General features: G+C 41.0%; 1 protein-coding gene across 1 annotated transcript in view; it reads right to left on the bottom strand.

Annotated features, from left to right (window-relative positions):
• The window catches only part of PLCH1 (phospholipase C eta 1), a 62,860-nt gene that overhangs the window by 7,986 nt on the left and 27,136 nt on the right, over positions 1–27,738 (bottom strand). Inside the window, 19 exon segments of the mRNA XM_085233298.1 lie at positions 523–602; positions 972–1,118; positions 1,855–1,939; positions 2,343–2,467; positions 2,922–3,029; positions 3,126–3,305; positions 3,633–3,733; positions 4,413–4,440; positions 4,443–4,503; positions 6,564–6,635; positions 9,030–9,191; positions 10,804–10,911; positions 13,724–13,895; positions 15,223–15,343; positions 15,615–15,818; positions 17,008–17,101; positions 21,925–22,095; positions 24,649–24,778; positions 27,210–27,453. Coding sequence (XP_085089424.1) covers positions 523–602; positions 972–1,118; positions 1,855–1,939; positions 2,343–2,467; positions 2,922–3,029; positions 3,126–3,305; positions 3,633–3,733; positions 4,413–4,440; positions 4,443–4,503; positions 6,564–6,635; positions 9,030–9,191; positions 10,804–10,911; positions 13,724–13,895; positions 15,223–15,343; positions 15,615–15,818; positions 17,008–17,101; positions 21,925–22,095; positions 24,649–24,778; positions 27,210–27,453 — 2,393 coding nt within the window.

Raw genomic sequence — 27,738 nt, 5'->3', positions numbered from 1 at the left:
CTGAAAGCTAGCATTCTTTTCATCGATATCCTTAACTGATTATTATTATTTTTCAATCACTACAAAGGTCCATTTTATTTCAGTAGCCTCTTGAGCGTGGCCCCAACTTCTGTATGTTGTTGATCTCCACTGACCTCCAGAAAGCTGTTCATGAAGGCAGTTAAAGCAGAGAAAGAGCACTGTGCTTTTGCTTTCATTTTAAAAGCAAGCTTTAAAATAAGTAATCTTTCAGAAAAGCAACAAGAGGTATGCACTGAAACCTATGAGATTTATGACAAACTGGCTCCTGTGCTTTTCAAATACCAAGTCCTGGTGCAGTTACAGTCCTCAGTTCATTCCATCCCTGTATGAACTGAATAATTTCTTTAAACCTCACTACTGATCAGTTGCAGAGTAAGCTAGGCACTACATACAAAACACACTGTAAATTCTATGAAGCATTTTAAATGCACTGAAATTCACTTCTATCAGAAGAATTAAAACAAAAAGTCATAAAATACATACGTTTGCAAATTTACCTACCTTCCCATAGATTTCATTAATGGTTATGTGAACAAATATGGAGGCTTCTGTCAGTCCTTCCAAATACACATGTCGATAACCTAGTAAAATTAAAATATTGCATCCCAGTCAGCTGTGTGTACTTTATGGACAACTGGCAATGAGGGTCTGTAAAAGTGGAACATACATACCTGCTGTCTTAAATAAAACCTACTACATCCTTATGAGTTTTCCAAGTCTCACAGTACAATTTCTCCCAAGTTAAAGACAGCAGGAATTTCCACAATCACAGCCACCCAAACTCAACAGTGAATGCACAACCCTAACATCCCAAACTGTCCAAGTTCATACATGAAATCTTAGAGATTTAGGCATACGTACTATGTTGACACCTAGTTTTAAACTTGCAATTCAAAGCCATTTGATCTTTGTTTAAACATCTAATTCAAGAAAAACCACATGGGACTAACCAGGTACAAGACTGCTAAAGGCCAGCGTTCTTTGTCCAACGAAGTCTCGCCCAATAGGGTCATGATCCCAAACAAGAAATCGAACCAAAGCTATTTCAGGCATGTGGATGGTAAAGGTGAGCGTTTCCTCCCAAACAGGATTAAACCCTATAATACAAATGGAGCAAAAAGTTTCAGAAACACAGTCAGAGCAAGCACTGGTCTCAATTTTCATGAACCACAGCAAGAGGCAGGAGAAACAAACAGACCAAATATGCAATGAACACTCACACATTGCTCATCTACGTCTATGATCTCTCAATCTCCATTACAGAAATAATTGAGAGTGAGAAATCCATCTCCTAGGCAGTTTTTAACCAAAAAATGGTCTAGCTGTGTAGGTGGCAGGGACAGCGAGGCAGGCTGCTGTTTTACAGAACCGTGGTAGGTGAAAGACAAACAAAAAAGGAACTCCTCTCTTCCACCCCCCCACAGTACTGCAACTGCTCACAAAAACTAACAGCCCCTCTACTGCAGCAAGCTATCCCACTCTGTTCTTCACCTCCTTCCCATAACAGGGGAGGTGGCCATAAAATTGCTTGGGTCATGATTTGTTTTCATTTCACTTGATATTATACATTATTTTACACATCAAAATATTTGGAATTTCTGCCCAAATGAGATTTAAAAACAATCCAGGAGATGGATATTGTGGTAAAGTAGTTCTCACTCATGTCTCCTGCACCAGAAATTCTGCAGAGAATCTGCAGAATTAATTTAGAAGAAAATAATTTGATTTCATAAAGTAAGAGGCTCTGCAATTTACAAAGTAATAACAGATACTGAATCATTTGTAATTACTTCATATTTTACTCAAGAAAAGGAAATCAGTTGATCATCTTACCATTGTCATCAACCACCCTGGTCTGATCTTTACAGCAGTCAACGGGTAACCCAATAATTTCCACCTCGACAAAGGGATCTATTATCTATTTTAGAAACAACAATACTTTAAAAACAAGCCAATGATATAAGTGAAGGTCAATTCTAAGGAAACTCACACAAAGAATTAATTTAAATTCCTATTCATGAACTGTTCCAAGCAGCACACTCATGCAACATGGCTTCACAAACTGCACTGGTGTGTGGTTTATAGTCTCAAAAACCATGGCCAGATATGAGTCATTTTCAAAATACAAACCAAATTACTTCTTAAAGATCACATGTAGGATGCAGATTCTGTGGAAAATGCCAGTATTGATGACTGAAAGCTTGACAATATCTGACAGTTATTGGTTGATTTAAATAAGGAGAAAAATTCTTTGAGTCAAAGGCTGCCGGATCATTCTAGGATCTGCCATAAGAGCATTGGTTGGTAACAGAGTGCTTTACCTCTCCTCTGTCTCCTAGCATTGAGTCAGGAGGCTTAGGCAGCTGCTGTCCACTGATGATTTTCAGGATGAGCTGCTTCTTAGGACTGGCAGGAAGTGGATCTGAAGAATAGGGGTTGAACGAGCCTGAAAGTTGGCAAGCAATGAAAGCAAGTGTAAGGATAGATACAGTAAATAAAAGATACTCCCCCTCACCCCACAATCAGTATGTGTACACACACTAGCTACTAACTTGAGAGCACAAAACAGCTGTTAAAGAATTTTGAAACTCATTCCATTTTTAAAAACAAACAAAAAAACCCTCGCATTATTAGAAGACAAATACCATCTCTGCTAATAAGGAGGGTTTCAGACTAAGTCCTGCCCTAAAAAAAATTCTTCTACAACACAGTAACCTTACAAATGCTCCATAGTTACAACTCAGATCACCAGTCTTCACATTTCTTGCACATCTGCACAGACATTAACAAGTAGCTGGGGTTGAGTTCTTTAGCTAGCTTCAAATACCCAGACTGCCTCTGACATTTCTTTGTTACCTTTATATTTATTATTTAGTAATAAATATACAGTGGGACATTACCTTTGCACATCTGCTGAGGTTTGAGGACATAACCACAGTTGCCATTGACCCTAAACTTCGCTTCATTTAATTGCATCATACGTCCCTCAGACTGGTAGTTTAGTGCCACTGTTAAATGAGAAGACTTGAGTGTCACTGATAAAGATCATATTTACTTAACACAAAGCCAAGAAGTGAGAAATAAGATTCTCATGCAACACCCACCTAACTGGCAACCAACATTCCAGTAAGGTAAAGGATTGAAATTGCTGGAGTCAATCCGATACGCCGATGGATAGATCCTTGTAAGCTGTTTCTGGTTGTAAAGCATGAACTGTTCAGCCTTTTGCTGCACTGCTTGGTGGGCTCTCGTTTCACTGAATGACAGCACATTCCCTGTTGATCCTGAATGCATTGTTAACCAACAAACAAGTTACAAAGCAATTCCAGGGCATGGGGGCCTGAACTCAGCCCTCAGCTATACTGGTGTTAATCAAGGGGAAGATCAGAGTCAGTCCAAACTTATGCTGACAGATTGTCTCGTCATACTCAACCCATAGATAGTTTAACTGAAGGGCACCAGTTTCCTCTTTCAGGAGTGCCTTCTGTTCTACTCTCAAGTTTCAAGAACTGCAAGGAAAGCCAAGCAAGAGTTCATACTAATTGCCAGGGTCTTTTCTGCTCAAAATCCTAGATGCGAGTGCTTCGAACAAACCCCAGACATCTACTCACCATCATCTACTATATCCTGGGCTGCCACGGAGTTCGTGTACACCACGAGGTCAGACAGAGCTCGGCACAGCTTCACAGTTTTCCTTCGTCGAGTCAGTCTACTGATTTATATTTAATACATAAAACAAAGCAGGAGTTTTTCAATATTTAAAGCATATATGAATTCCCTTTATTTTTCATCAGTAAGGAAACAAACAGCTGTACAACTCAAGCTGCAAAGAAAGGTGCAGTAAGCAGGGAAGACTGTTCCCCCTGTACCTTCAGTCACGATGCACAAACATTTTTTATTTACACCATAATGAAATAGCCAAACAATGGCTTCTCCAGACAAAGCAAAGGCAGACAGCTTTGAGTTGCCTCTGTAAAAGGAGCTTTTCAATGACAGCAAACGCATTCTCAATGGCGCTTTTTTGATTGCTTTTTCTTTACATCCTCAGATGTAATAAAGCTGACAGGGCTGTGATGTATCCCTACTTAGGCTAAGCAGTTTTCTTTGAGCACTATTTACAGCATGCAAAATGTAGATTGGCATTTTTCCATTAGGAAAGTATTACTATCGCATTTCCTTTCAGTTTAAGGGCAATTGCTATTTGCAACCTATCAAAGCCTACATATTCAAACTATCAGGCTAAAGCAGTCATAGCAAAACATATCCCAACAGAGCTGTCATAAATGCCTTGCCTTGTAAAAGCTGACTTAGGCTCTGACATACACGTATTAATAACAACAACATGATATTAATCCAACTGAGCTGAAAAACTGCATTGATGCTTAGCTCACCTGTGCAGCTGCCCTGCTTCCTTTCCGAAGAGTTTTGCTGATTTTCATCATCATCTGATGTGCTACATTTGGATGTTGCCTTCCCTGTTTTCTGATGGGAAAGAATCAAGCACAACTACGTCAGCATATGGGATATTTCTGCAAGGACACATCACTTATCCACAAACCCAGAGAGCAGGTCTACCTGCTGACCAGCAGCTAGGGCCAAGCTGCAAGAGAAACATTTCTGCAAACCAGGCACCCACTGCAGCACACCACACACACTCTGCAGCTTCCCTCCTGCCACGAACAGGCTGCGGATGGGGATAAGTTGGGGGGAGGAACAGAGAGGACAGCTCTCAGCTCTGCGCCACTCTGCTGCTCCTGCTGGATTTCCAAAGGCCAGTGCCATATTTAACAAACTGCAACACGTAATATACACGTATAGCGTACTGCACTCGCCTATGCTTCTCCCTCTCTCCCTTCACAATTTAGAGAATTTAACAAGTGGACTCATAAAGCTGAGAACACAACCAACCTCTGGGCAAAATTCTCAAGCATCTTTTTTTCTGCTGTCTTTTGAGCCATGCAAATAAACATTCAAATCAGTCTAATTTATTGCAATGTACATTAAGGCATCTAGCTATGATAAAAAGATTAAACAACAGCATCTTTTTGCATAAGTGCCTATGCTTTCACAGTGTCCAATTTCAGCAACATTACATGTTTTATAACACTCACTGTTCAAATGAGGTCAAATGAGAGTTTCTTTAATTCCCTTCTCATCATGAGATAATCAGCAATATAACTGAAAGCTCTGCATCCTTCTGCTCATATAGTTAGATGATAATTGAGCACAAAATTCATTCTCCTGCTATGATAAATCAATACTGCATATAACTTGGTTTATATTTTAAGTTTGCTCTGCTCAGCACTGAAATAAAGTTGATCATATTGGAGACCATCTGAGTGGTTCAAAGGTCTGGACTGATGATCCCTGCAATTAACTTGCAGGAGTTGCCAGCCTTGGCATTCTCTCCTCCACTGGAGGTTTTGAAGAGTTTACACACACAGACAGCTGGAACAAGAGCCGAAAACACGACAAGTCGATATTCCTGGTTGGATAATTCTGTGTCTGCAAAAACATCAACAGTAACCATCTTTCCCAGGCATCCCCTTTAGCTGGAAAGGCGTGAGGAAAAAAACTACTTGAAGTTCCTCCTGACTTGACCTACAATAAGATCATTATATATAAAAAAAATACACACACACAGACCTTTTTTTTTTTTTTTTCCCCAGCAGAAATTAAATGGACAGTCTCTCCCACCTGCTATATCTATTAGAATAGCTAGTGGAAGCAATTAAAATTATTGATATGCTTTCCAGCTCTCACTATAAGCATCTGTTTTTAGTAGCTGACTTGTGTATGTGACACCTCACCCCACAGCATTTGTTTTCCCACCAACAGAACAAGAGGAAACACAGGCACATCGTCCCTCCTGATGGCTGCTGTCTGCTCAGGCAGCACACACAGCTGGAACAGCAAACCTCACACTCATTTTGATTACATTAGCTCTTGCTTGGTTTGGTGCAGTTGCTGCAGTGAAGATCCAGAGAAGCAAACAATTTGACCCAGCAGCTACAGATATATAAATAGTGCATGCCAAACCATGAAAGATCAGAGGAAAATATGCTTTTACAAAGCAGGTGTGGTGGGACCAGAGTCACTGCTCAGTCACAGCAGCCCCTGTGTGAGAAGCCAGGCAGGAGGGCACTGCACAGCCCTGCTCAGAGCGTGGAACAAGGTAAAACCAGACCCCAAATAAAAACACCATCAGCTTTATGGACAGAAGTCTGGAAAACAAAAACATACCGAGGCATTTGTCTAGACTGCTCTGCTGCTGCTGTAAGTTTGATTAGAAAAATCAGCAATTATCCTTCACTAATTCAGATTATCTTTATGGCCAAGCAAGATTATTCTGAGGTACAGAGATTGTCTCTGAATGATTCTCCATGCTCTTGCCAGCTACACTCTTCTAAACAGCAATAATTACACCACTGTACCAAGCAGTCCTTCCTCACTGCACACCATGCCTGCCTCATGCAATGAACCATACCCTGTGCCATCAGAACAGTCAGACAGACCAGCAAAATCACTCTGGTTTTACTTACTTTGTGTTTACCAAAGTTGCCCATTAACGATCGACTGTGAGACTTTTTCCCACTTTCTTTCGTGTCCAGGTTCTGCACAAGGAAAGTTGGAAAAATGAGTTTAAGTGGATACCTTCAGACTTTTAAAGTCCACTACAATCTCTAAAAGACATTGGGCTTTAACCCAATGAAAGTTTTGGCATGTCACTCTGATTCACTATTGTAAGCGTGAGAATACAAGAGAATAATTATTATACAAGAGAATAAAGGTAAAAGGGAATTAAAATCTAAGCACAACATACTGATCTCTGCACACAAATTCAAAACTTTTCATGAAAAGACTTTTCTAATTTAGATGAGCAATCCTCCAAGGGAGTGGGGGGGAGGAAGACAAAAATGAACATTAATATTCAAGACAGCAACCAAGCACAGAGAAAAACTAATCCAGCAAAAAACAACAGTGATAAAAAAAAAAAAAACAACTGAAAGTGTACATAAAAATAGCCACAAAGGAAAGGAGAGAAAAAAAATAAAACTACAAGACAGCCTGGAGCCCAAGCTTCATCACATCCACAGCCGTGCCCCTGGACATGGCTTTGATAACTCCTGGCAGCACCTAGCTTTCTCCTGCCAGAAAAACATATCCCCTCTTCTTTCAAAGAGCAAAATAAAGACCTAAAGGTGCTGAGGAATATTCCCCCGGCATTTCAGCAATTCCTGCAAACTCAACTATTCACTGCATTGTGTTGGACATCACTTCTGGCCATACAACGACAGAAGCACTAGGTGCACTGTTCACCAATAATCAACGTATCTACATTCAAAAATTTGTTCCTGGTGCAGGCTGAAAATCTGCATAAAGCAGAGAAGGAAACCCAAGCAGATGAGGGTTGATAAGAACAAGTATTTGGCATTGCCAGCAGCAAATCCAAACTGAGTGGCAGGACACACTGCCCCTCTCCTCTCCTGCACCCCAAAAAAACAACTCAAACATATAAAAAGCCTCCATACAGAACATGACATCTACTGGCAATAGCATGTGAATTTGCATCACAGATGGTTGGGTTCTTCCTTTGTTTGGGTTTTTCAGTTACTGCAAATTAGCAAATCTTCTGGGAAATTGGAAGTTTGTCAGTGAGGAAGGGAAGGAAAGAGTTTGACCAGTAAAAAGTCAATCCCAGCAGACTGCCTCTGGTTCAGCGACTGTCAGAGCAGAGCTTTACAACAGGGCTGCCAAAGTGAGCAAATAAGTTACAGAATCATCAAGCCAGCACATTTAACCATTTATAATTTCCTTCCATCTTAGTCAGCGGTTGATATCAACTAATCTGCCAGTTATTTTACCTCTTATTACTACTCATTGCTCAGCTCTGTACTGCTTAAAGACCCTTGAAAAAAGAGGCAGGCACCCACCCAGTCTTCACATCGCACTGCTGCAGGAAGGGATCTTGATGTCCAACAATAATTTTAAATAAGTCGATTACAAAATAGTGGAGATATTATGACTGACAGATGTTCAGACATTGCTCTAGCTCAAAGTAATGTTGAAGTGGCTCGTATCTAATCGTGTTTACTAACAGTTTGCTCCCTGAAATCCCACTTTCCCAACCTCACGGAGGCCAAAGAGGCAAGCTGCCTGCTCTCAGCTGCTAAATCACAATCTGGAAAGAACCCTTCTATGCAAGGTCAGGTGGCTCTGACCTTTGGATGCTCACAGCCCCTTCCCATCACAACACAGCTGTGACCAGACATCTCAAGCACCAGGACAAGATCAGCATATTCTATGCAGTCAAGCCTGGCTTCAGGCAAAGGTCTCATAGCTCCAAGTCTTGCAAAAAGATTGACAAGAATGACTTAAAACCCATGGAGTGGGAAGATGTGCAGAAAGTAGAACTGCATGTAGTTGACCTTGGAGACCATATCGTTTGAGTAGTACATCCCTCAGAACAATTCATTCTCAGTTTACATAACAGATTTTGCATTCAGTTGAGGTGAAAATATGGCGACTATGGATTTGAGGTACAAACTGCAGTGATGTATTCAAAATCCCAACACGTTTTTATAGCTTTGTAATAATAATTTGAAGTCAAAAGGGAAAAAAAAAAAACATATCATTCACAACCGTAAAACAGTCTGGGTGTGAAAAAAACAGACCCTTGCTTCAGGCAGTAAAAGCACAATCCTGTGCATTACAGGAAGCAGCAATGCTGAATTACCATGGTCAGTCACAACAGGACTAAAGCAACTATTTGCAGTATCGATGCTTGCTGAATTACTTGCTTCCAACATGTAGAAGAAAATAAAACAGGTCAGAAAGATACTCTTCACATTCAATGACTTAAATCCTTAGACATTTTATCTGAAACTATTCCATGCTTTCATTTTAGATGAAACAAAACTATCACAAGCTGTTCGTAAGTCACTGAAATGCGCAGCACATCACCTTATTTCATACCCAGGAAATGAAGGAAAAAAACACCCACCTACCTGCTTCAGGTTAACGCTTAAACCTTCGTGAGTTGCCCTTAGCAGTGCTCTCACCGTGAAGCTGTCAGGATCTTCTCTGTCCCTGATCTGGGACTCTTTTAGCAGAGATTCAAGCTTTGTTCTTATAAAAGATTCCACCTGATGCTCAGTTGCACCGTTACTCTGAAAAGCATTAAGAGATCCAGTTAAAACAGATTATTATGTCCATCACTTCTGGGACAGCCTGGGAGACCACTGCATGTGCCTCAGGCACTCCCCCCATTGCCCTCCTCTGAACAAGAAAAAGCTTCTTGCATAATCCTGTCCAACTGGGGCTTTTACTGTCACTGCCACCTTCCTTTCTTCCCTTCAGGTCCCTGACACATCCCTTGCAGGCCTCACCAAAGTGCTGCCCACTGCATAGAGCAGCCCAGCCCAGGTCCTGGTGTTTCAAACAGTCACAAGTCTGACCTCCCCTCTCTGAGCATAGCACAAATTCACAACTAAATCACCAACGGATTTCCTCAATGATATCAAACAGCCTAATGGCTACTGGATTCCTGCTCCAACAAGAGAGGAAACAATTATAACCAAACGATAGAATCATTCGAGTTAACAGCAGCACTGACTGTATAAATACCAAATGGTCTCTTACACAAGATGCTTAAAATAGGATCCTTGAGAACAGCAGTGTGCACCTGGCATTCCTCTCCCTATGGGGCACGAGAATTCTCTTGATGCAGGAGGAGAGCAGCTGTCTGTCCTAACAGACTCCCTTCCTGGACACAAAAGACTTACTGCATTATGGACTGCAGGTTTTCTCTTGGGTCTTTCTGCACATCAGAAGCCGTGTTAGCAAAGCACATGGGGATTACAGACTGCTCCTATTAAACAGCACATGACAGTGAACTGGAAATTGAATTGGACCAACACAAACATTCCCTTCTAATGAACTACTTCAGGTGGGGACTTCTGTTACCTCTAAAGCAAATCCCAGCTACTCTGAAAATCTGTCAATTACTAATAGCAGGCAAAAATGATACAGACAAATTAAAAACTCAGGATGCAAGCCATAAACAGCTAATAAGAATTGCACTGAGGCACTTGTGGGTGGCAACAGGGAAAAATCATAGGCTGCATTCAGAAGTGGAGATAAACAACACTATACTTCCTAAATATTAATCTGAATTTGATCTATTCTTTCTGAATCTGATAATATCTTTAGCTCAAAACTTTTGACTGATGAAGCAAGGCTGACTTCTGAACAGAACAAAGCACCTGTTGGACAACATGGGTCAGCGTTGTACACCAGTTTCAGTTTGTAGCACAAACAAAAAACATTAATAAAATCACTAGCAGAAAAGTAAACAGTAAGACTTAAGAAATAAAGAAATAGAAAACATTCTTAATGTTAAAGAAAGTATTGAAAATTATTTTTCACACTTCACATTCTTTTTATTTATACGTCTCTATTCTTAATTTTCAACTAGACACGGCGCAGCAATTCCATTATGACACTGCAGTGTACATTTGTATTTGAAAAAGCCTCGCATGCTCACTGTGGTGGCAGCAGGCTGCTGTATATATTTGCTATCTATACGATTTAAATGAGAAGTCCTGCATTTCTGAACAAATGAAGACCTTGTCAAAACGTGGAATTATATAATTCCTGCATCTTAAGAGACCTGACTTAGAAATCCAAGTTAAAAAACTTAGTCTGCTAACAACAGCAAGCAGGATTATGAAATACATATGCAAGGAATGATAGTTCTGGGAAATGTGTACATGCACATACATAGCACGATTTTAACTTGCAGTCGTCTTCAATTTCATCAGCACTATCCTCATCAGAAACTTCTCCTTCCTCAGCATCTGCTCCAAGACTGTAAGGCAACTTTTTTCCCTAAAAAGGAGGAAAAAAATATTCACAGTTAGTAATTACGCAGTCAACATTATGTTCTCCAAAGCCCCAAATATCCTTTTACTCCATTAGTGCTTACTTTAAAAGTGGTCAGAGCTTAGAATTCAGACAATCTCATGCAAGCTGGCTCAAGGAGCCAGATTATCACAGATGATGTCTTCAAAAGGAGTTTGATGTACTTCTGTTAGCTTGTTATTGGAAGACATTTGCAAGCTAGTTCAAAAAAAAGCACACTATCTCCCATCTCTGGAGCAAGCCAGTGAGTGTCAATGAATTTTTAAAGTTGCCTCCCCAATGCTTCAGGCTTACCTCCAGCAAGCAAACCATCGCGTACTTCAAATAAAACTCAAAAATCAGAAGCTGAGACTGTGTTATAGGCTCTGCATCAGAAGGGAAAATGCATACACAAAAAAACTCATTGCAAGTAGCCATCAACATGAATGAAGCAGCAAAGTTTATTTTAATATTGCATGCTCATGCAAGCGCGTAGTCAGCAATTCAAAATTAGTTGCTAATCCTCTACTTTGTGCTTCATGTACCTACATTAGAAAGGAACTACTTCAACTCCATGTCTAGTTTCCAACATCTGATTAGAGTGGTGAGTATCTGAGGTTATTGGTTACTTCTGGTAAAAAAAAAAAAATGGAGGGTCTGAAAGATGAATTATACTTACTAGAACATTCAACTTCAATTTTCCTGTTTGACCACTTCAGGCAAGGCCCAAATTCAGAACTGGAGCAATGTTGTCTACAGACCTCTGAAGGACTTTAGTCCAACCTCCCGCTAAAGGAGGACATCACAGCTCTAGGTGAGCTTTGCACAGCCAAATCTTGCAAACTTTTCAGGATGGAGGCTCTCTCAGCTCTCCGGGCAGCCTCTTCCCATGCTGCACTACGCTGTGCTGAAAGCCTCCTCCCACTGCCCACTCTGAACCTCCCAAGATGTACTTTTGGTACTGCCTCTTGTTTTGCTGTCTGCTACTTAGTAAATTGGGCCCAAAGGCCAACTGAATGCTTATGAAAACAAATTGTTATGCTATTACATGTCCTTGTCATCCTCCATTTTCGCAGGAACACTTGCAGTTTGCCTGCTTTATCACAGACAGAGGTAGACAAGAACTGGGTTTCTGAGGAAATTAAGAGGACTGACTTAAGGACTGGATTTTGAAACGAGTAATGCTGCCCTGCTAATGACTTGAAAGTTTGCATGGGCTTAAATCCCTTAGTATTACCAGAAATCTTTTTCATACTCAGTAGCAAAACGAGAATTATGGCCACAATTTGAAATTCTTCAGCTAATTAGTCAATATTGTGTTTCAAAGAGAAATGCATAGAAAAGCATAAATAGTAGTAAAAAAGACGAGAAACTTGCTTACTCCCACAAGAAGCTAAATATTTTATCTTTCCTAATACGACTGTTTAAATTGAACTGGAGATGGGAGATAGGGCTTTGTGGTAAGATTCTGTGATGCTGAAAACGGAGTTCCTCATTCTAGAAACATCAGCCCAGCTGCACACCATTCTGTGACTGTTCACAGGGCTCCAACCACTGTTAGCTGAAGAGCTGACCCAAAGTTACAGACTCGTGTGCTAGGAAGAACAGCTCAGAAGTTCATGGAAGACCAGCACAGTGCCAGACCTCCTGCCTTTTATTCAGCGACGTATTTCAAGCTGGATCCACTGTTTTGTAACAGCTTACCTTACCTGCTATCTTGTTCAGCTCCCTAAAACACCAACACTACACACTCACATAGTTCACGAACAAGAAAACTGCCTCAGTGAAATGCAAAATCAGAGCTGAGTGCTTGAAGGCTTTCTAAATCAGTCACATCCTGCTCTATATTGAAATGTCCAACCTAACATCAAACCTACCGTGAATTGCTACAGACAGCTTGACACAGAAAAATGGTATCTCAAGTGCTCACAGCAAAGTAATTCTCCTCATGTGCCAAAGTAAATTAGACAACCTAATGAGCTACAATTTTATTAATCATCTTCTCAATGGCCCGCCTAGCATTGCATTCATATTACAGCCATCTCTGCCTTTGAAATTCCTTCAAGAGCAAATATGTTTGCATAGAGGGGGCTCCAACAACTCAGGTTGCATACAACACAAACTACAGTGCTGCAGAGCCTCCCTTGCTGCTCTTTAGCCACCTTCTGAAGTTCTCTTCTTTCATAAATGCAGCTGATGAACCATGAAAATAGTTTCATTTCATGAGGGGGCAATGCATGAAAATGCATGTTTTCAGACATTTTTACATCACTCCAAAGCACTATCATACAATCTTTCCTTCTATAAATTTTCTAGATACTTCAGGAATGTGAACGATAGGGATAAATACCCACTAACAACATATATTTCACAAACTTTAGAAAAAGAGAAAGCATCAGGTAATTGCCACATTTTCTCCTTTTCATAAAGATGTGCTTTTTTTACCACATCCCCGTTTTCTTCACTCGGTGCAATGGATTAAAAAAAAAAAAAAATCAGCACCTCTGACTTCAAGACCCTTAGATAAGGTGTTGAAGCAGCAGAAAGAGTTTTTTATACCTTACTGTTGATATAACTGCCCTGTTAAAACACTCACAGAAATGTTCCGGGCCATTTGCTGAGGCTAGAGTTTATAGAGTTTTATATCAGTATCTCTGTGCAAAGCTTGGAATTTTAACTTACTGCATCTGTACCAATCATGGTGATACAGATAAACTTATTCCCCAAAGCCAAAGACACACAGTAAATACCAGGCACTGCCTCCCGTTAGATTTTCAATGTGCCATCAGTAGCAAATTACCTTCACTAGGATTTTCCCTTTCAAGTTTTGAGGGCTAGGAAGCTGCCTGGAATCTCCGGTGACTACAGATGACAAGTCCAGTTTGTCACCAAGTATCTCCTTCAAGTACTGAGCAATCTTCTTTTGCTGCTGAATACTGCAATGATTTTCAATAGACAGTATCACCGGAAACCTAGAAACAAAACCCCAGACAGTGACATAACTGTGCTTTCAGAGAGAAGACCTGCACAGCTCACCACCATTTTGAGTAGTTTGCTCTCACACTGTCAACAGCCTGGAAACAAACTCCCCTCGGGAGGGTGGACTTTGCACATGAACTCCCAAATCCCCGTGCAGTCAGAATCCCTTTGACAGTTGCTGCAGGAGATTCTGCTCCCACCTCCAACCCCATCCCACGAGCACACAGGTGCCAGTGTTTGATCATCTGTGTGAGCCACAGACCAAGAAACGCACAATAAAACTCCTCAGCAATGCAATGCCTTTCTATTCAGGCATTACAGTATTCCTTTGCACTTTATGGTCTTCATACACTGCAAGTGTACACACCAACTGTTTTGAAATCCACATTCAATGTACTTGTTAACATCTCTCTGTTCATCTTCCAAAGGTTTTATGATAGCAGCAAGATCGATTTGCTTTTGTCTTAACTGCAGCTACAGTGAGCCAGACCAAATCTCTGAAGATGACCAGACTGGGGAGCAGCAGAAATATTTGGCAGTACTTTCCAGAACACTCTCACTGGCTCCAGGAATTTTCAGTTAATGTTTTCTGAGCTAGAGACATTGTTTCTGTATATAAAGGCTTAATTCTTCCAAAAACTTGCCCAGTTCTTTTTTGAACTCTTGGCAGAGCCAAAATTGTATGGCAAGGAACCCCACAGCCCAACTACACACCAAATGAGGATCCAGTTCCTCCAGTCCTTTATTCTCTCCCAGCTACTCAAAATTCTACACGCCTACTCATTATCATCTTCTGAGAGTGCTGTGTATATATACAGCCCAACTCCCTACTATTTTGATAACAAACTTTGTTATATAGTACCACAGAAAGCAAATTCAAATTTAAACATTACCTCTCATCTCTGTATTATAAGACAGCTTTACTACATTCCTACTGAAATAAAGTATTTCCTTAGGTAGAGAGCACTACAGCATTGATTTTCAAGGAGAATTTCCCAGGGGAAATGAGTGGGAAGTTTTGCTCAAACAAAGAACCAAGATAATCACTAGATACCGAACAGCCTCAGACTGTTCAAAGAACAACTGAGTTAAAAAACACACGAAAGGTCTCCCTAACTTCAGCTGAGCTTTCAAGCTTCAACGACAGTCTTGTTCAGGAAGTTGAGCAATAAATAAGATGCAGGCAATAGAGAACAGAATCAGCTTTTTAACTTCTCAGAGCGTTTAATGGACTACACATACTTTCTGGTTTTGAATTTTGACATGAGATTAATTACACAAAACAGACAGGTCTAGCTTCAAAACCAACTCTCCACTTACTCATTTTTGATGAAGGCATACTTATTGATGGTTTCTGCCACGTCACGGAAGAATATTTTAGAGGTAAGTGTGTACCCATGATGCACTACTGGCTCTCCATCCGGACCATCCCAGCAATCCACTGTTAAGACAAAAAAAGCTTCATGTTAAGAGATGCACGGGATCTTATATTTTTCTGCTAATCTTGCCAATGGAACTCATGAACACAACTATGCAGGTTTCAGAAGTTTCACTCAATCTATTCAATCTACTCTGATTAAGTTTAAGTTAACAAGCCACACTTTTATTAAATGAAAATCTTGCAACTGGTTTTATCTGAAATTAACAAGATAGTAAAGCATCACTGTGCTGAAAATACCTCTCCCAACTAGCAAGTTATACTAAAAACATACCTTCAATACATCGACAACCATCCTGCAGCACTCGTGCATACATCTCCACTCTAGACTGGGACAGCAGCTGGTCCCCTGTCAGGTACGTGTTGTGAGATGAAGCTATGAAGTAGTTACAAAGGGGTTGATCCATATCTTGATGCACTTCACAATGCAGTGGATTAAAAACGTCACAAGCAGGACTGCGCATGAAGTTGGTGAAACCTTTGAACAAGGAAACAGTTTTTCAAAGATGCCACGCAAACAGTTCGCACTCCAGTAGTTGTTTCTTCTGTTTATGTTTATGGTGTTAACTCCTGTCCCCAGACCGATGAATCACATAGCATGAATTAATCTTCCTGTACCCCATATTTTCACCATATCAGTTAAATTTTTGGGACTTGCCTCTTTCTCTGCAAACTGAGGATGGTGCACAGCATCAATCTACTGCTGGTACAAACGCAGGGTTTTTTTATTTTTAAGTCCTATGGGAGTTCTAGCATCTTTGAGAAGAACACTCCCAAGACCCAAACCTTGTCCCCAGACAGTTTTCAAAAAGCTCTGAATTAGAAAATAAAGTAACATCTAGAAAAACACATTCATGACTGCCAAAAAACTCCACACAATCAGCAAGTATTTGCAAAACATGGCATTGAGATGAGCCTGTTCAGAATTAACCAATTAACAACCAACAGCAAAAACAGAAAGTCAGTGCAGCCTCCACACCTTAAGCACTGTGTGGAGGAACTTCCCCACTCCCTACAGAAATCTCCAAGCAAATTATTATGCTTCATGAAAGCTACCTTCTGGGCAAATTAACAGACCATAGCATTTAATCTGCTTCATTCCAGTTCAGCTTTGGATTTGATACTAAGTTGAATTTTGAATAAATAAACCACCTACAATTGCTTTAGCAAACAAGCATAAGTTACTAAAAGAATACATTAACAAAACTCAGGGAAAATGTAACTGATCTTCTGTTACTTCACATAAGCATAAATCAATGGACCATGCAGTAGAGATTAAGCATAACTCAGTGGACCATACAGTAGAGATTCCAAATATACACAGACAGAGCAGAATGCAACCTTTGCTTTTATGACTTCATTAGAACATATTGTACTATAAATTACATATTTTGTGTTGTGTTTTAATACACAGCTAGCAATAAATTTACACAAGCCTGAGGCATCCAAATTAGTCTGATATACAGCAACATATTGTAGCCACGATGCTGGCTGTTGATACTGCCAGACGTAATTCAGCCCACCTACTCTTGTCTCTCCTATTTCATTAAAATGCACACCTATGCAGCTGACTGCTATACAGACTACATGAAAACACTGTTAAAGCCCTTCTATTCCACTGTAATAGATCAGGACATAAAATTAATTTAGAAATCAAAAGGCTTTACCTTCAATCCCAAGAACATTCTGCTCCTTGTTTTCTTCTGATACTTCAAACTTCTGTATGATGTCAAGACAATATTCTGGCGTCACATTACTCATCTGCACAAAAAATACAGTGTTGGTACATTTACTTTTCCTACTGTGTGACCAGCATGTCAAAATCTACCCTAGACCAGTTTAAAATCTTGTAATCACACTCCAAGTTGAGTCAAATAAGGAAGGAACAGCCAGCAATCCTACTGTAAAAGGACTTGATTTTTGTCAGTGCTCCACCAGTCTGGTGGCTCTTACCTTTTAGGAGAAAAATAGGAATGAAGGTAGTGGTCACTGCTAAAAGCTGTGTCATTTCAGTTTAAAAGATTGAAGAAAATAGCTGTTAAGCACAATTGACAATAGTTGTACTGGGCAATAGTGCTGCAATGAGAACTATGATGCACTGTTCTTCAGTACAACCTACTTACACATGCGAAAAGATCTGCAGGGTTTGATTTCATTTTCCAGTATTTTCCACTCCTGTGATTTCATTACTTTCAAGAGACTTCACTCTCTAGGAGAGTAACATACAGGCTCTGAGATAAATAATTAGATTCCAAAATGAAAAACAGCAGTCCTTCTGAAACAAATAGGAGCTTTGTCATCAGCTCCAGCACGTTCCCAGTCAACGTCCTGACTAATGGGGCCAGAGCACCAGAGATGCTCACATTTCCTCTGAAACTAGAGCAGAGTATTTTTCATCACTCACACCATCTTTTTTCACCCGTGTCCCCCTAAAGCTGCATGGATCCAAAGTGAAAACTGAGGTTGGCTGTATTTTATTCCCTCTACTAATTATATCACAGAATGATAATAGTGACACTGAACTTTGGCAGCTCATTCATACCACTGCTCTGCTTACTGTTCGCAAACTTGGCAAAGTCAGCTCAAACACCCTTCTGCAAATCAACTTGAGAGCAGTCTGGAAGCAGAGGAACGCGTGGTCTGGTCCCCTGTCTTACCCGGGGTGAGATCTCTGCTAGCACGACTGCTTCAGGCAGAGGCAGGAGTGAGATTGCTCACCCTGCAGATTCTGCAGCCTCCACTCTTTAAAACAGAAAACAGCCCCTTTGTGAACCCTGTCCTTACAAATGGACTTCTCTCTCGGATGGAAAACCAATTCCATTCAATCTGCTCCATCTGTAGCCTCCAACTAATTTGCACTTTCCATTATTTCCTATAGCTCAGTGTTCCCAGCACTGGCATTCAACATCATGGAAATCTTCCAAGTGCAAGCTGACTCTCTGGATCTGGTCTTCTGTAAGATCCTGATCCTACCAAAAGTGAAGCTCTCCCTAAGAAATGTGGGTGCCATGACCAACCATATCTCATAGCATCTACAAAGCTACGGCCTAAACACGAAAAATTACCGGAGAAGGGGAAAAAAAACAAGCAACTAGATGCACCACATTAGAAATGTAGTAACAGAAGGAAAGCAAGTGAGCAATTCAACACATATGGTAATGCAAGCTGAAAGAAGTGTTAATGTGGAGAGAGATCGTCCAGTCTTTCCACCCTTCAGCCTTCCCTTTGCTTTTCCTCTTGCCCAAGGAAGCACTGCCCAGCCCTGTCCAAACATTTCATTTGTATCTCCTAGCTAAATCAGCATCACGAGACGCCTGCTGGAATTACACAGGATAATGGGAACGAGAACAGTTTGATAGAGAAAATAACTGATTATCCCAGCTCAAGTAGATGTTGATGTTTGAGTGCAAGCACCATTCAGAGCAGCCCTTCCTCAGCAGAGGCTGACTAGAATTAATGTTTTCATTATCCCAAACCACTCCTTGACAGGCAAGCAGCACAGTACTCATGTGCTCCAATGAAAATGTCTAATCTAGTCCAAAGCAGCATCTGTTAAGGAAACATTCATTGATTTGTGCTTTTTAACTGTAATTTGAGAGATTGAGATTTAGGAAACTAATATAAATTTATTTTCATTACATTTTACATTCTTTCACTAGAAATAATGTCAAATGGTAGCAAATATCACTGATGTGTATTTAGATGCAAGGACTACTGAAGATGTTCCACTCCAGAAACAGCAGAGCACTTCAATGCTGGGCAGTGAGAGACTCCTCTCCTGTAAAGGCCCACAAGCTAAGAACAGGAATCACCCTCGTTTTCCATGTTCTCATGAGAAATGAAATAAAAGAATGTGAAGTAGAAGAATAGTTAGAAAACAAAGAAAGTAGAAATTAAAGAAGTACTGCTGGTGACAGGTGTACCCAGATAGGATGCCAACCCACGAGCCTGCGTCAGACTGGAAGTTTAGCCTCCAGTTGTTAATAGTTAATTATTCTTTAAGAAAATCAAAATATATTTCATTAAAGCAAATCTCTACATCAACATCTTACATCTAAACTGAGATTGGAAGAAAAATGTCATGACATATGGAGTTATCACATCAATCAGTATACTTATTATCCCCTTGTATAAGCACAAGAAGTGGAATAGGGCAAGCATACAACAAGCAGTAAACTTTCCTGGAGCATGCAGAGAATGTTGCTGGAGGCAGGATCTCAGCGGGCAGCCGTTTTCTCAGCACAGATTTGATGTATAGTGCAAAGTAACTGATTCATAGGAAAGCAGCAGGTGGCAAGCAGGCATTCAGGATACTCCCTTCTTACAGTCTTACTCTTATAGAACCAGAACCAAACACTTCAGGTTTACAACACCAAAGTGCATAACTTCATTAAATAATCATCAAGAGCAGCAAAGAGGTCTCTGATGACTGAAAGAAAAGCACTTGGTGTGACATGAATACAGCAGCAAGGAGGGAAGGACAGACAGCAACCTCAAGCTGAGAGTCTGCACACAGGACAGCATCACTATGGGGCCCAAATCAGTGGGGCAGAATGAGACCAGTCCCTATATTGGGCAGGTCCAGAGCGGCCAGCCACCACAAAGCTGTTCTTCAACAGGGAAGATAGTGTATGCAGAGCTTATTTTGTCAAGAACTGAAAGCCAAGTATGAGATGCCATCAGTCAAAAGCCCCTGGAGACCTTGCCACAGAAGTGATCTGTCATTTAGCAGGGGAGCAGCTTCCAAGCTCATACCGATTTATCAGGAAAGGGCACTCCCAGTGGGACAGCAATCAGACATGCAGATATGACTGCACATCCAGAGATGTTCCTCCCTCACAGCCACTGATGGTTAAGAGGACTGCAGTACCTTCCAGGAAACCAGCCTATTTTTTTTTTTACCTCTTTTCTGCTTCTCTGACATTTGAAGCCATAAAATTGCAATTTCAATGAGCTGAGTTTAACTGCAATTAAGTGGAAGTAATCTGTTTCACAAGCTCTTGAGTAAGGGCAACAGGGAATTCTTAAAAAAAAAAAAAAAAAAAAAAAAAAAAAAAAGCCAACAGCTTAGCAAATTTACAAAAAAGCCCAAACCCTTTTATTCTATCCTCATATTCAAAAGCCTTGCCAAAAGAGTAGCAGATGGAGTTGGACAGACTGCCCACAGATTGCCAAGCAGCTAGACAAGAGCAAAAGCTAGATGAGGTTTGGTTGGAGGCACTTCAGTGCTGCATTATGATTTGAACCACCACCAGCTTTTGAAGGTAATCTTGCCTCACCTGAGATCACTGATATCATATCTGTGTTCTGAAAACACAGAAACGTAAATTTGCTTTAACATTTAATACTAGGAAGTGAGAAGACAAAGGAAGAGGCAAAGAAAGTGCAAGGTGTTGCTGAAGAACATTGCCTAGAGATTCCTTCTTTTTGCAGGGGGGAGGGGGAAGGAAGAAATGTTGAGAGTGTTACAGCTCACAGCTCATTCTGCACTCAGGATTTTGAGTAGTGTGCAGACAGAGGAGGGGTGCAATATTCCAGACTTGACAGCCAACTTGCTTTTTCTGCTGCATCAATACTTTCATGACGTCCTCGTGCACTCACAGGTCTCTCTCTCTGCTCTAGGTCTCCCAGTGCCTTCTTCTACCACTGTTCTTCAGCAGCTCCTGAGCTCTTCACCATCTCCACACACATCTTCTTGGGAGCATTTGTTTCCCATTTGTTGTCTTTGTCAATGGGCTCCATTGAAGGGCACCCAGGTAGAAGACAGGGATTTTAAAAAAAAAAAAAGGAAACAAAGGAAAAAGTAGTGAGCCGAGAAGACTTGGAACAGAGCACAAAGGGGGAAGATCCAAATGCACTGTGCTTTGAAGCGGCAATTGGCAGAATCGCCAGGACCAGACTGCTTGCAGGAAAACTTCTGTGTTGAGGCTGTCAAAGCGAGATCAGTGTTCTGTGTTTCAGGGGAGCCTTCCCCTTTCAAGGGAAGAACTGAGGAGTTGTACATGCCATAGAATTGCCCTAAGAGTATAAGTCAGATAAAGCAGTAAATACAGGCAAGATCCCAGAGTGGCACAAGACACTATCCTGTGACTGCAGGCAACGCACAGCATCTGTACTCATGAAGAACAAGTAGGTTGGGGGTGTTAACACAGAGGTTATTTTGGAACAGTGTTCTCTGCATGGATCCAAGGGATGGGCAAACAACAGGACCAGCTGCCAGAAGTAAACATGAGTGCTAGTGTTCCTCACTGTCTAGCATACCAGTTTTGTCCAAGAGTTCCACGGACAACATTTGTAGTTCAGTGTTCAGTTTCTTCCCAGGCAGGCAGGAAAACCTCCTCTGGATCAACACATTTAGGCATGGCTCGAGATTTCTTCCAGATGTTGCCCCTTCCACACCACATTATAACCAAAAAAAGCTCAGATTGTTTCTAGAAGCATTTAGATCTATTGTCAAACAAAAAAGAAAACCAGTATCTGTTCTTTCCCAAGTGCTCCATTCTAAAGTTTTTTCACACCACTTTTTCCCTGTACTTGAATTGATCTATATGCATGTAGATATGTATGGATATATATTTCCATACCTTTTGTTCCACCTTCAGAAATTGAGCAAGTTCTTCAACAGTGAGGTGATCTTTCTTGTCACTGTAGCTTAGGAGCAGTAAGTAGAGGTCTCGACGCAAGGACATCATCTTGTAAAACACTGAAAATTCTTCAAAATTTAGAGTTCCTTGGTTTTCATCTGTGTCAGCTTCCTAAGAGGTAAAGACACTCAGGTAAGCATGCTGGATGCAGGTGAATTCAAGGAACAAAGCAGAACAAGATTTATATATGAGAACACAAATTTAAAGAATTCTAATCTGCAGGCTCAAACCCTAATACACATAGGCTAAAATAACAACAAAATGATAATACTATCTATTGGATTTTTTGGTGAAAACAGTATACTGCGGATCCCTACGAAGGTCTCAGTTCCACCTTCAATTTTGAACTTGTTTCCCACGTAAAGAAGCACACCCTGGGCTTTTTTTCTGATCTATTGCCCTCCTTTATGTCCTGCAGTTATCCTGGATTATAACATAGCAAGTAACATTGTAATTTCACCCCTTGGCTTCCTCTAACAGAGTCTGACATTTAAAAGCATTCAGAACAAGGCCACAGTCTTAAATTAATGGTAATTCAAACTGCAGCACTCTGATCCCCCTGTCAGCTCTCCGCAGGGGGTCCAAGACTGCAGCAGCAGTAAGATTGCACACCAAAATATAACCCCAGCAGCCCCAGTCTTGATTACAGTTTTTGTTTATCCTCAGAGGTAGGAAGAGAAGAAAACAGTACTTAACGTATGTTAATACAAGCTTTTCACTGTGAACATCTGCCTAAGAGGATTGCTTGGATTTTCAAAACAAAGAATATATTCTGGAGGACTGCTGTCAAACATTATCTAGGTCTCCACAATAGCCAAACTTCAGGAAAGCTGCAACTCTTGTTGAGTTTGAGAGTGTAAGCAGATGACAAGACGAAATGAAAGTGTAGCAGCGTGTTAATGTTCCCACAAATAATACCTTTTATTCATAGATGTAATACAGTGCTTTCTCTCTCATTATAATAAACCCCCTTGTTGTCCTCAAAGCAGTGTTAAAAAGGCACGGTTTGCTGCTGTGCAAGTCAGAATGCCTTCTCTGCAGCCCTCTTAACATTGACTTGATGGGCCTGATGGCTTGTCTCTGCACTGGTTCTCCAAGCAGAAATCCCTCTCCAGAAGGAGAGTAAGCATCTCCATCTCGTTATCACTTCTTCCTTCTCAAGAAAACTCTTCCAGTTCATGCCCAACCTCCTTCTGGAGCAAAGGAGCCCATCTACTAGCAGATGCAATGAGCAGGCTTGGTCTGCTTTACATTCCAAGGATGACATTTTACTTTCCCTTCACAGAAGCTGTTTCATTCATATTCAAGCCTGCCCTAGGACGGGAAGCACCATTTACACCACTGACTCCCACCAAGTACAACCAACCAAAGCAGCAGTCCCACACTCTGGCCCCCAGTGCAGGACAGACCTGTTCTGCTTTGTGAGCCCAGCCATCCCTGTGGAGCCAGAGATGCTCCCCCAGACGGAGAGCTGCTGGTGCTCACCCCAAAGCTCTCACACTAAGTCTCACAAACAGCATCAACTGCAGCTGACCAAGTGCAAGAGCTATGCAGGCAGCTAGATATAGGGGTGAGGATTTGTCCCAGAGTTACTTTGCCCTTCCCTACGGGTTCCCTGATGGTTGTTAGCAATTGCCTTACTTCATTCCTTAGCACTTTAAAAATCCAGAGCAAACTAATTGCTTCTTTCCTATTAGCACATAGCTTCCCAATGGTCTGCTTCTCCTGCAGCAGCCAGCAATATCTGCAAAAACTAAGGAACTCAAGGAGCTGCATTTCATCACACTTTGCTAGTGCTACTGTCACCTGAGCTTGAAATTCAGATCACAGCAAGTAAGCCAAAAAGAAATTCGTTCCCAGCTATCTGGTGTTGACTGTGATTTTAAAATCACCATTTCTGACCTCCCCACACCTTAAACGATGTTTATTGTTTGTGAGAACAAACACAATTCAAGTTCACCTCTGCATCACAACCCTACCATTCTCAAGGCTTCCCAAACCCTTGCAGAGTGACCTATACTCCACGTATCTCTAATGCTGACTTTATGCCAGACAAGCAACGCACTTTTGACCACACAAGATTCTCCAACCTCCTCGTGTTTTATAGTAAACTGGATTCTGGGTAGTACTGCTTTCGAAGTTATAAAAATTTATTTTGCTCTCCATTTTGCCTTGGATTGTCTTTCCTGTATAAACAAATGGGCTGGTGGAAAATAGTAACTGTTTTCACACAGTAGACACAAAAAATTGATTCTGGCTAAGAGAGGATTTTACTTTCATAAAGCTAGTTTCTATTAAATATTTTTCCATAATGGAAATGAAAAAAAGTTTTCAATAGAACAACTTCATTGCCTATCAATGCCAGCATAGAATAATTCAGTTCATAGCAATGAAAACAACAGTGCATCTGAAAAAGTACTAATAATGAATGCTCTTCTGTGAAGCATTAATGAATTCTCTTTTATGCAGCTTGTTCTGTTAAACCAGCATTCTGATGTATCTTTGTCCATAAAATGACATGACTTAGGAAAAACTTGTGAGGTGTTGGAATGGAGGACACACTTTTATGTCCAAACTTCCAGACCCTGCTCTGGATCTGTCCAGAATCATACTGTAACCAGCACTGTCTCACCCCAACAACAGCGGGTGTTAGAGGTCACCAACCTGAAACATCTGCCGCACCTTCCTGCGGGGCAGGTTAACATTTAGCTTATGCATCAGCTGGTGGATCTCTTCAATGTTCAGCAGGCCATCTCCATTCTTGTCAGCTTCCTCAAAGGTTTGTTTCACCCAGCTGCAAACATGTCAAGGAAAGGTACGAGAAGGTGATCTCCCCTTGGAAGAGGGAAGCAGAGCAGTTGGGCAGGTAAGGGACAAGATTCAAACTCAGGAGCATAAGTGCTCCCCAGCTCCTTAAATTCTGCTAGGGAGAAGAGCTGAGCATTATTCAATCCAGCTGTCACAAATGTGTCTTTCAAGTCAGAGCCTCTGAGCAAAACAGGTGAATTAAAATATCCCACCACCTGTGTTAGAGATGTTGGGGTACGCCATGAAAAACGCATTGCTGGCAAAGATCTGATGCTATCTACATGGTACTCCCTGTGCTGATGCCAGACCAAAGATTTATTTTGTTTTTTTACTAATGTACATTTTCTGGTACAGCTGGCTGTTGCACCATCTAGTTGGTAGAACCAAGATTACTGACACACACAGAGTTAGTATCTCGGGGCAACTGGTTTCATGACTCACAGGATGCAAGCCCAACAGCCATCTGTATACCAAAGATGACATGAATCCAATGCAAAAGGCTGGAATAAAGACTCAACCAAATAGGCAAAGTACACTATTATAAGCCAGAGGTTAATGAGAGCCTCAGTAACAATTAACCACTCTTGATTTTCCAAGTTCCTTCCTCTTAGACTATCGTACATTTATTTCCAATATTTCTCTCCAATATTTCTACCCTCACCTTTTTGTCACGTCCCAAAGAGGAGCAAGTCTATGACTTGCTAATTTGTACAGAGAAAATGGACAGCAATTATACATTTAGGACAAAATGACATCAAAGCTAGCAGCTGTCAAGATCAGAAAACAGGACTTGATTCTTTACACTGCATATAGCTCATCTCTTCAATAGCATTTCCTGGGATGTTCTGAAGGTTTGTTTGTTTGAACCAATTTTCATCCTTAACCTTGCTATGGACAGCAGTTTCATTTAAATACTTAAAACTGTTACCAACTTATGACAATTATTTCCAGCTAGGTTCATAATACTTGCCCCTGCACTCTCTTATTTCTGACATTAGCTTCTCCTCTAAGAATGCACTCAGCGCAGTTTTCAAGTATTGCTACACTTGCTCTGACATTTTTATGCACTTCCCTTAATTTTGCTTGAACTTCTCCACTTTTTAAGCAGTAACTTTTAGCCCCTTTTTGAGCATATATCCCTCAGCAGCTTTTGCTAAGCTCTTGCTCTAACTGGAACTGTAACATGGTTGTTTGCGTGCTATCTCCAAGCTGCTGCATTTATAACACAGACAAGGTTTGAAGGGACGTTTCACCAGCAGAGAACATACAGCAGATACGTGCAGCTCAGAGAAGCCATGGATAAATATAGCAAGCTGAGTATGTGTGCAACAGAGCATGCAATATATCCCTCAAATGGATCTGTGCATCAGAATTAACCACTGAAAGTATAAACTTAAAACATCTACTGCGTCTGTTGTCCAGGAGGAATATTTACAAATGATCATTGCAGCCTTCTGTGAGGCAAAAAAGAGACAAGATAACAATTGTTATCAAGATAAAGTGCTGATTTTGTATTTTTAGTTGGAGGGAAGAGCATTCTTTGCATTTAACATGCTAGTCTGCTCTCCTGCAAAAGAAAACATATCAAGAAAATACTCAGGGAACATAATCTTTGCAAGAAGTTCATTTGGGTTACTAGGCTACAAAAATACTTAAGGAGCTCTAAAGATTTGTGCTTCTGACAAACACTGGAGGCTGCAATGTAGGTACAGATATCTGTCACACATCACATAAGAGAAACGGAGGGCCACAAGTTACTGTCATTTTACCAAAGGACTGAAAAAGTTTAGAGTTTCATCTGGGCAAAGGCTAAGAAATTAAAGTTTTCAACCAGTAAATAACTTGAAAACAATGCCTTCTAGTAAACCTTGCAATTTGAAGCAGGAGAATAAAAGAACAGCTGAGCAAACAGAAGATGACATAAATCCTTCCATGATGGACATCCCAGGACACAGAAGCTCTACCAGGTGGTCAGTAGCACAGCAGCCCTCAGACCAGCCAGCTGCATATATTTGCACGTGAAAAACACTTAAGAAAAGCACTGAAAAAGAACAGCTACAGAGGAGTAACACTATTGCTGGACTGCACTGGAAGCCCAATCAAACTATCCTTTATAGTCATGCTGGGGTTAGTATTCACTGAGGTAACTATAAACGTGTGTTCTGACACTGCGGTAGGGATTTCACTAATAAAATGCAGGATTGCCCACTGACTTTAGTGAAGTTTAATCCAGTCCCTAATGCACAGTTAATGTTTTATTGCACATGTATGCATCCACGTCACACTTATCTAACATTTCCATCTCAATCAGTGGCAAAATTTTTGGTCCAGTTGGCAGGAGATGAAAGAACACCCTATACCAAATTCACTAAAAAACAGGTAAATACTGTACTGTGCTCAGGTTTGTAAAAGGATACTGGTCGTGGGTTCTCTGCCGCTTAGCGAGCGAGTCTTCATCACTTATCCCAGCCATCAAATATTTCAGTCCTGTGATCCAGGTGCGAGCTTCCTCCGGGTTAGAGGTAATCAGATCCAGTGACTCCAGGTGGTTGCCATGGTAAATGGTAAAGCAACAGCTCGGGTCAAAGTTCCCCTCTGCGTGGCGGTGGAAGATTTCAGACTGATGGCCTTCGGTCACTTTGTAAATAGAATCGATGACAACTGTGGGGAGCAGAGAAATCACAAACTGATATGCTTCTATAGCCATCCGAGCACACTCTGCTTTTCAACAGCTCTGAATTATTCAGGCTAGGAGTCATTAAGCATTTTCAAACATTAGATTGTAATAGGGGATCACTTTAAAATAAGTGAAGAGCAATTTATGCAGTTGATCCACAGAATCACAGAGTGGCCAGGGTTGGAAGGGACCTCAAGGATCATGAATCTCCAACCCCCTGCCACATGCAGGGCCACCAACCTCCCCATTTAATACTAGACCAATTACTA

This window comes from Meleagris gallopavo, chromosome 11 (assembly GCF_905368555.1).
Source record: "Meleagris gallopavo chromosome 11, MGAL_WU_HG_1.1, whole genome shotgun sequence".
In the NCBI taxonomy this organism is placed as follows: Eukaryota; Metazoa; Chordata; class Aves; order Galliformes; family Phasianidae; genus Meleagris; species Meleagris gallopavo.
This window is presented reverse-complemented; position numbering and strand designations above follow the sequence as displayed.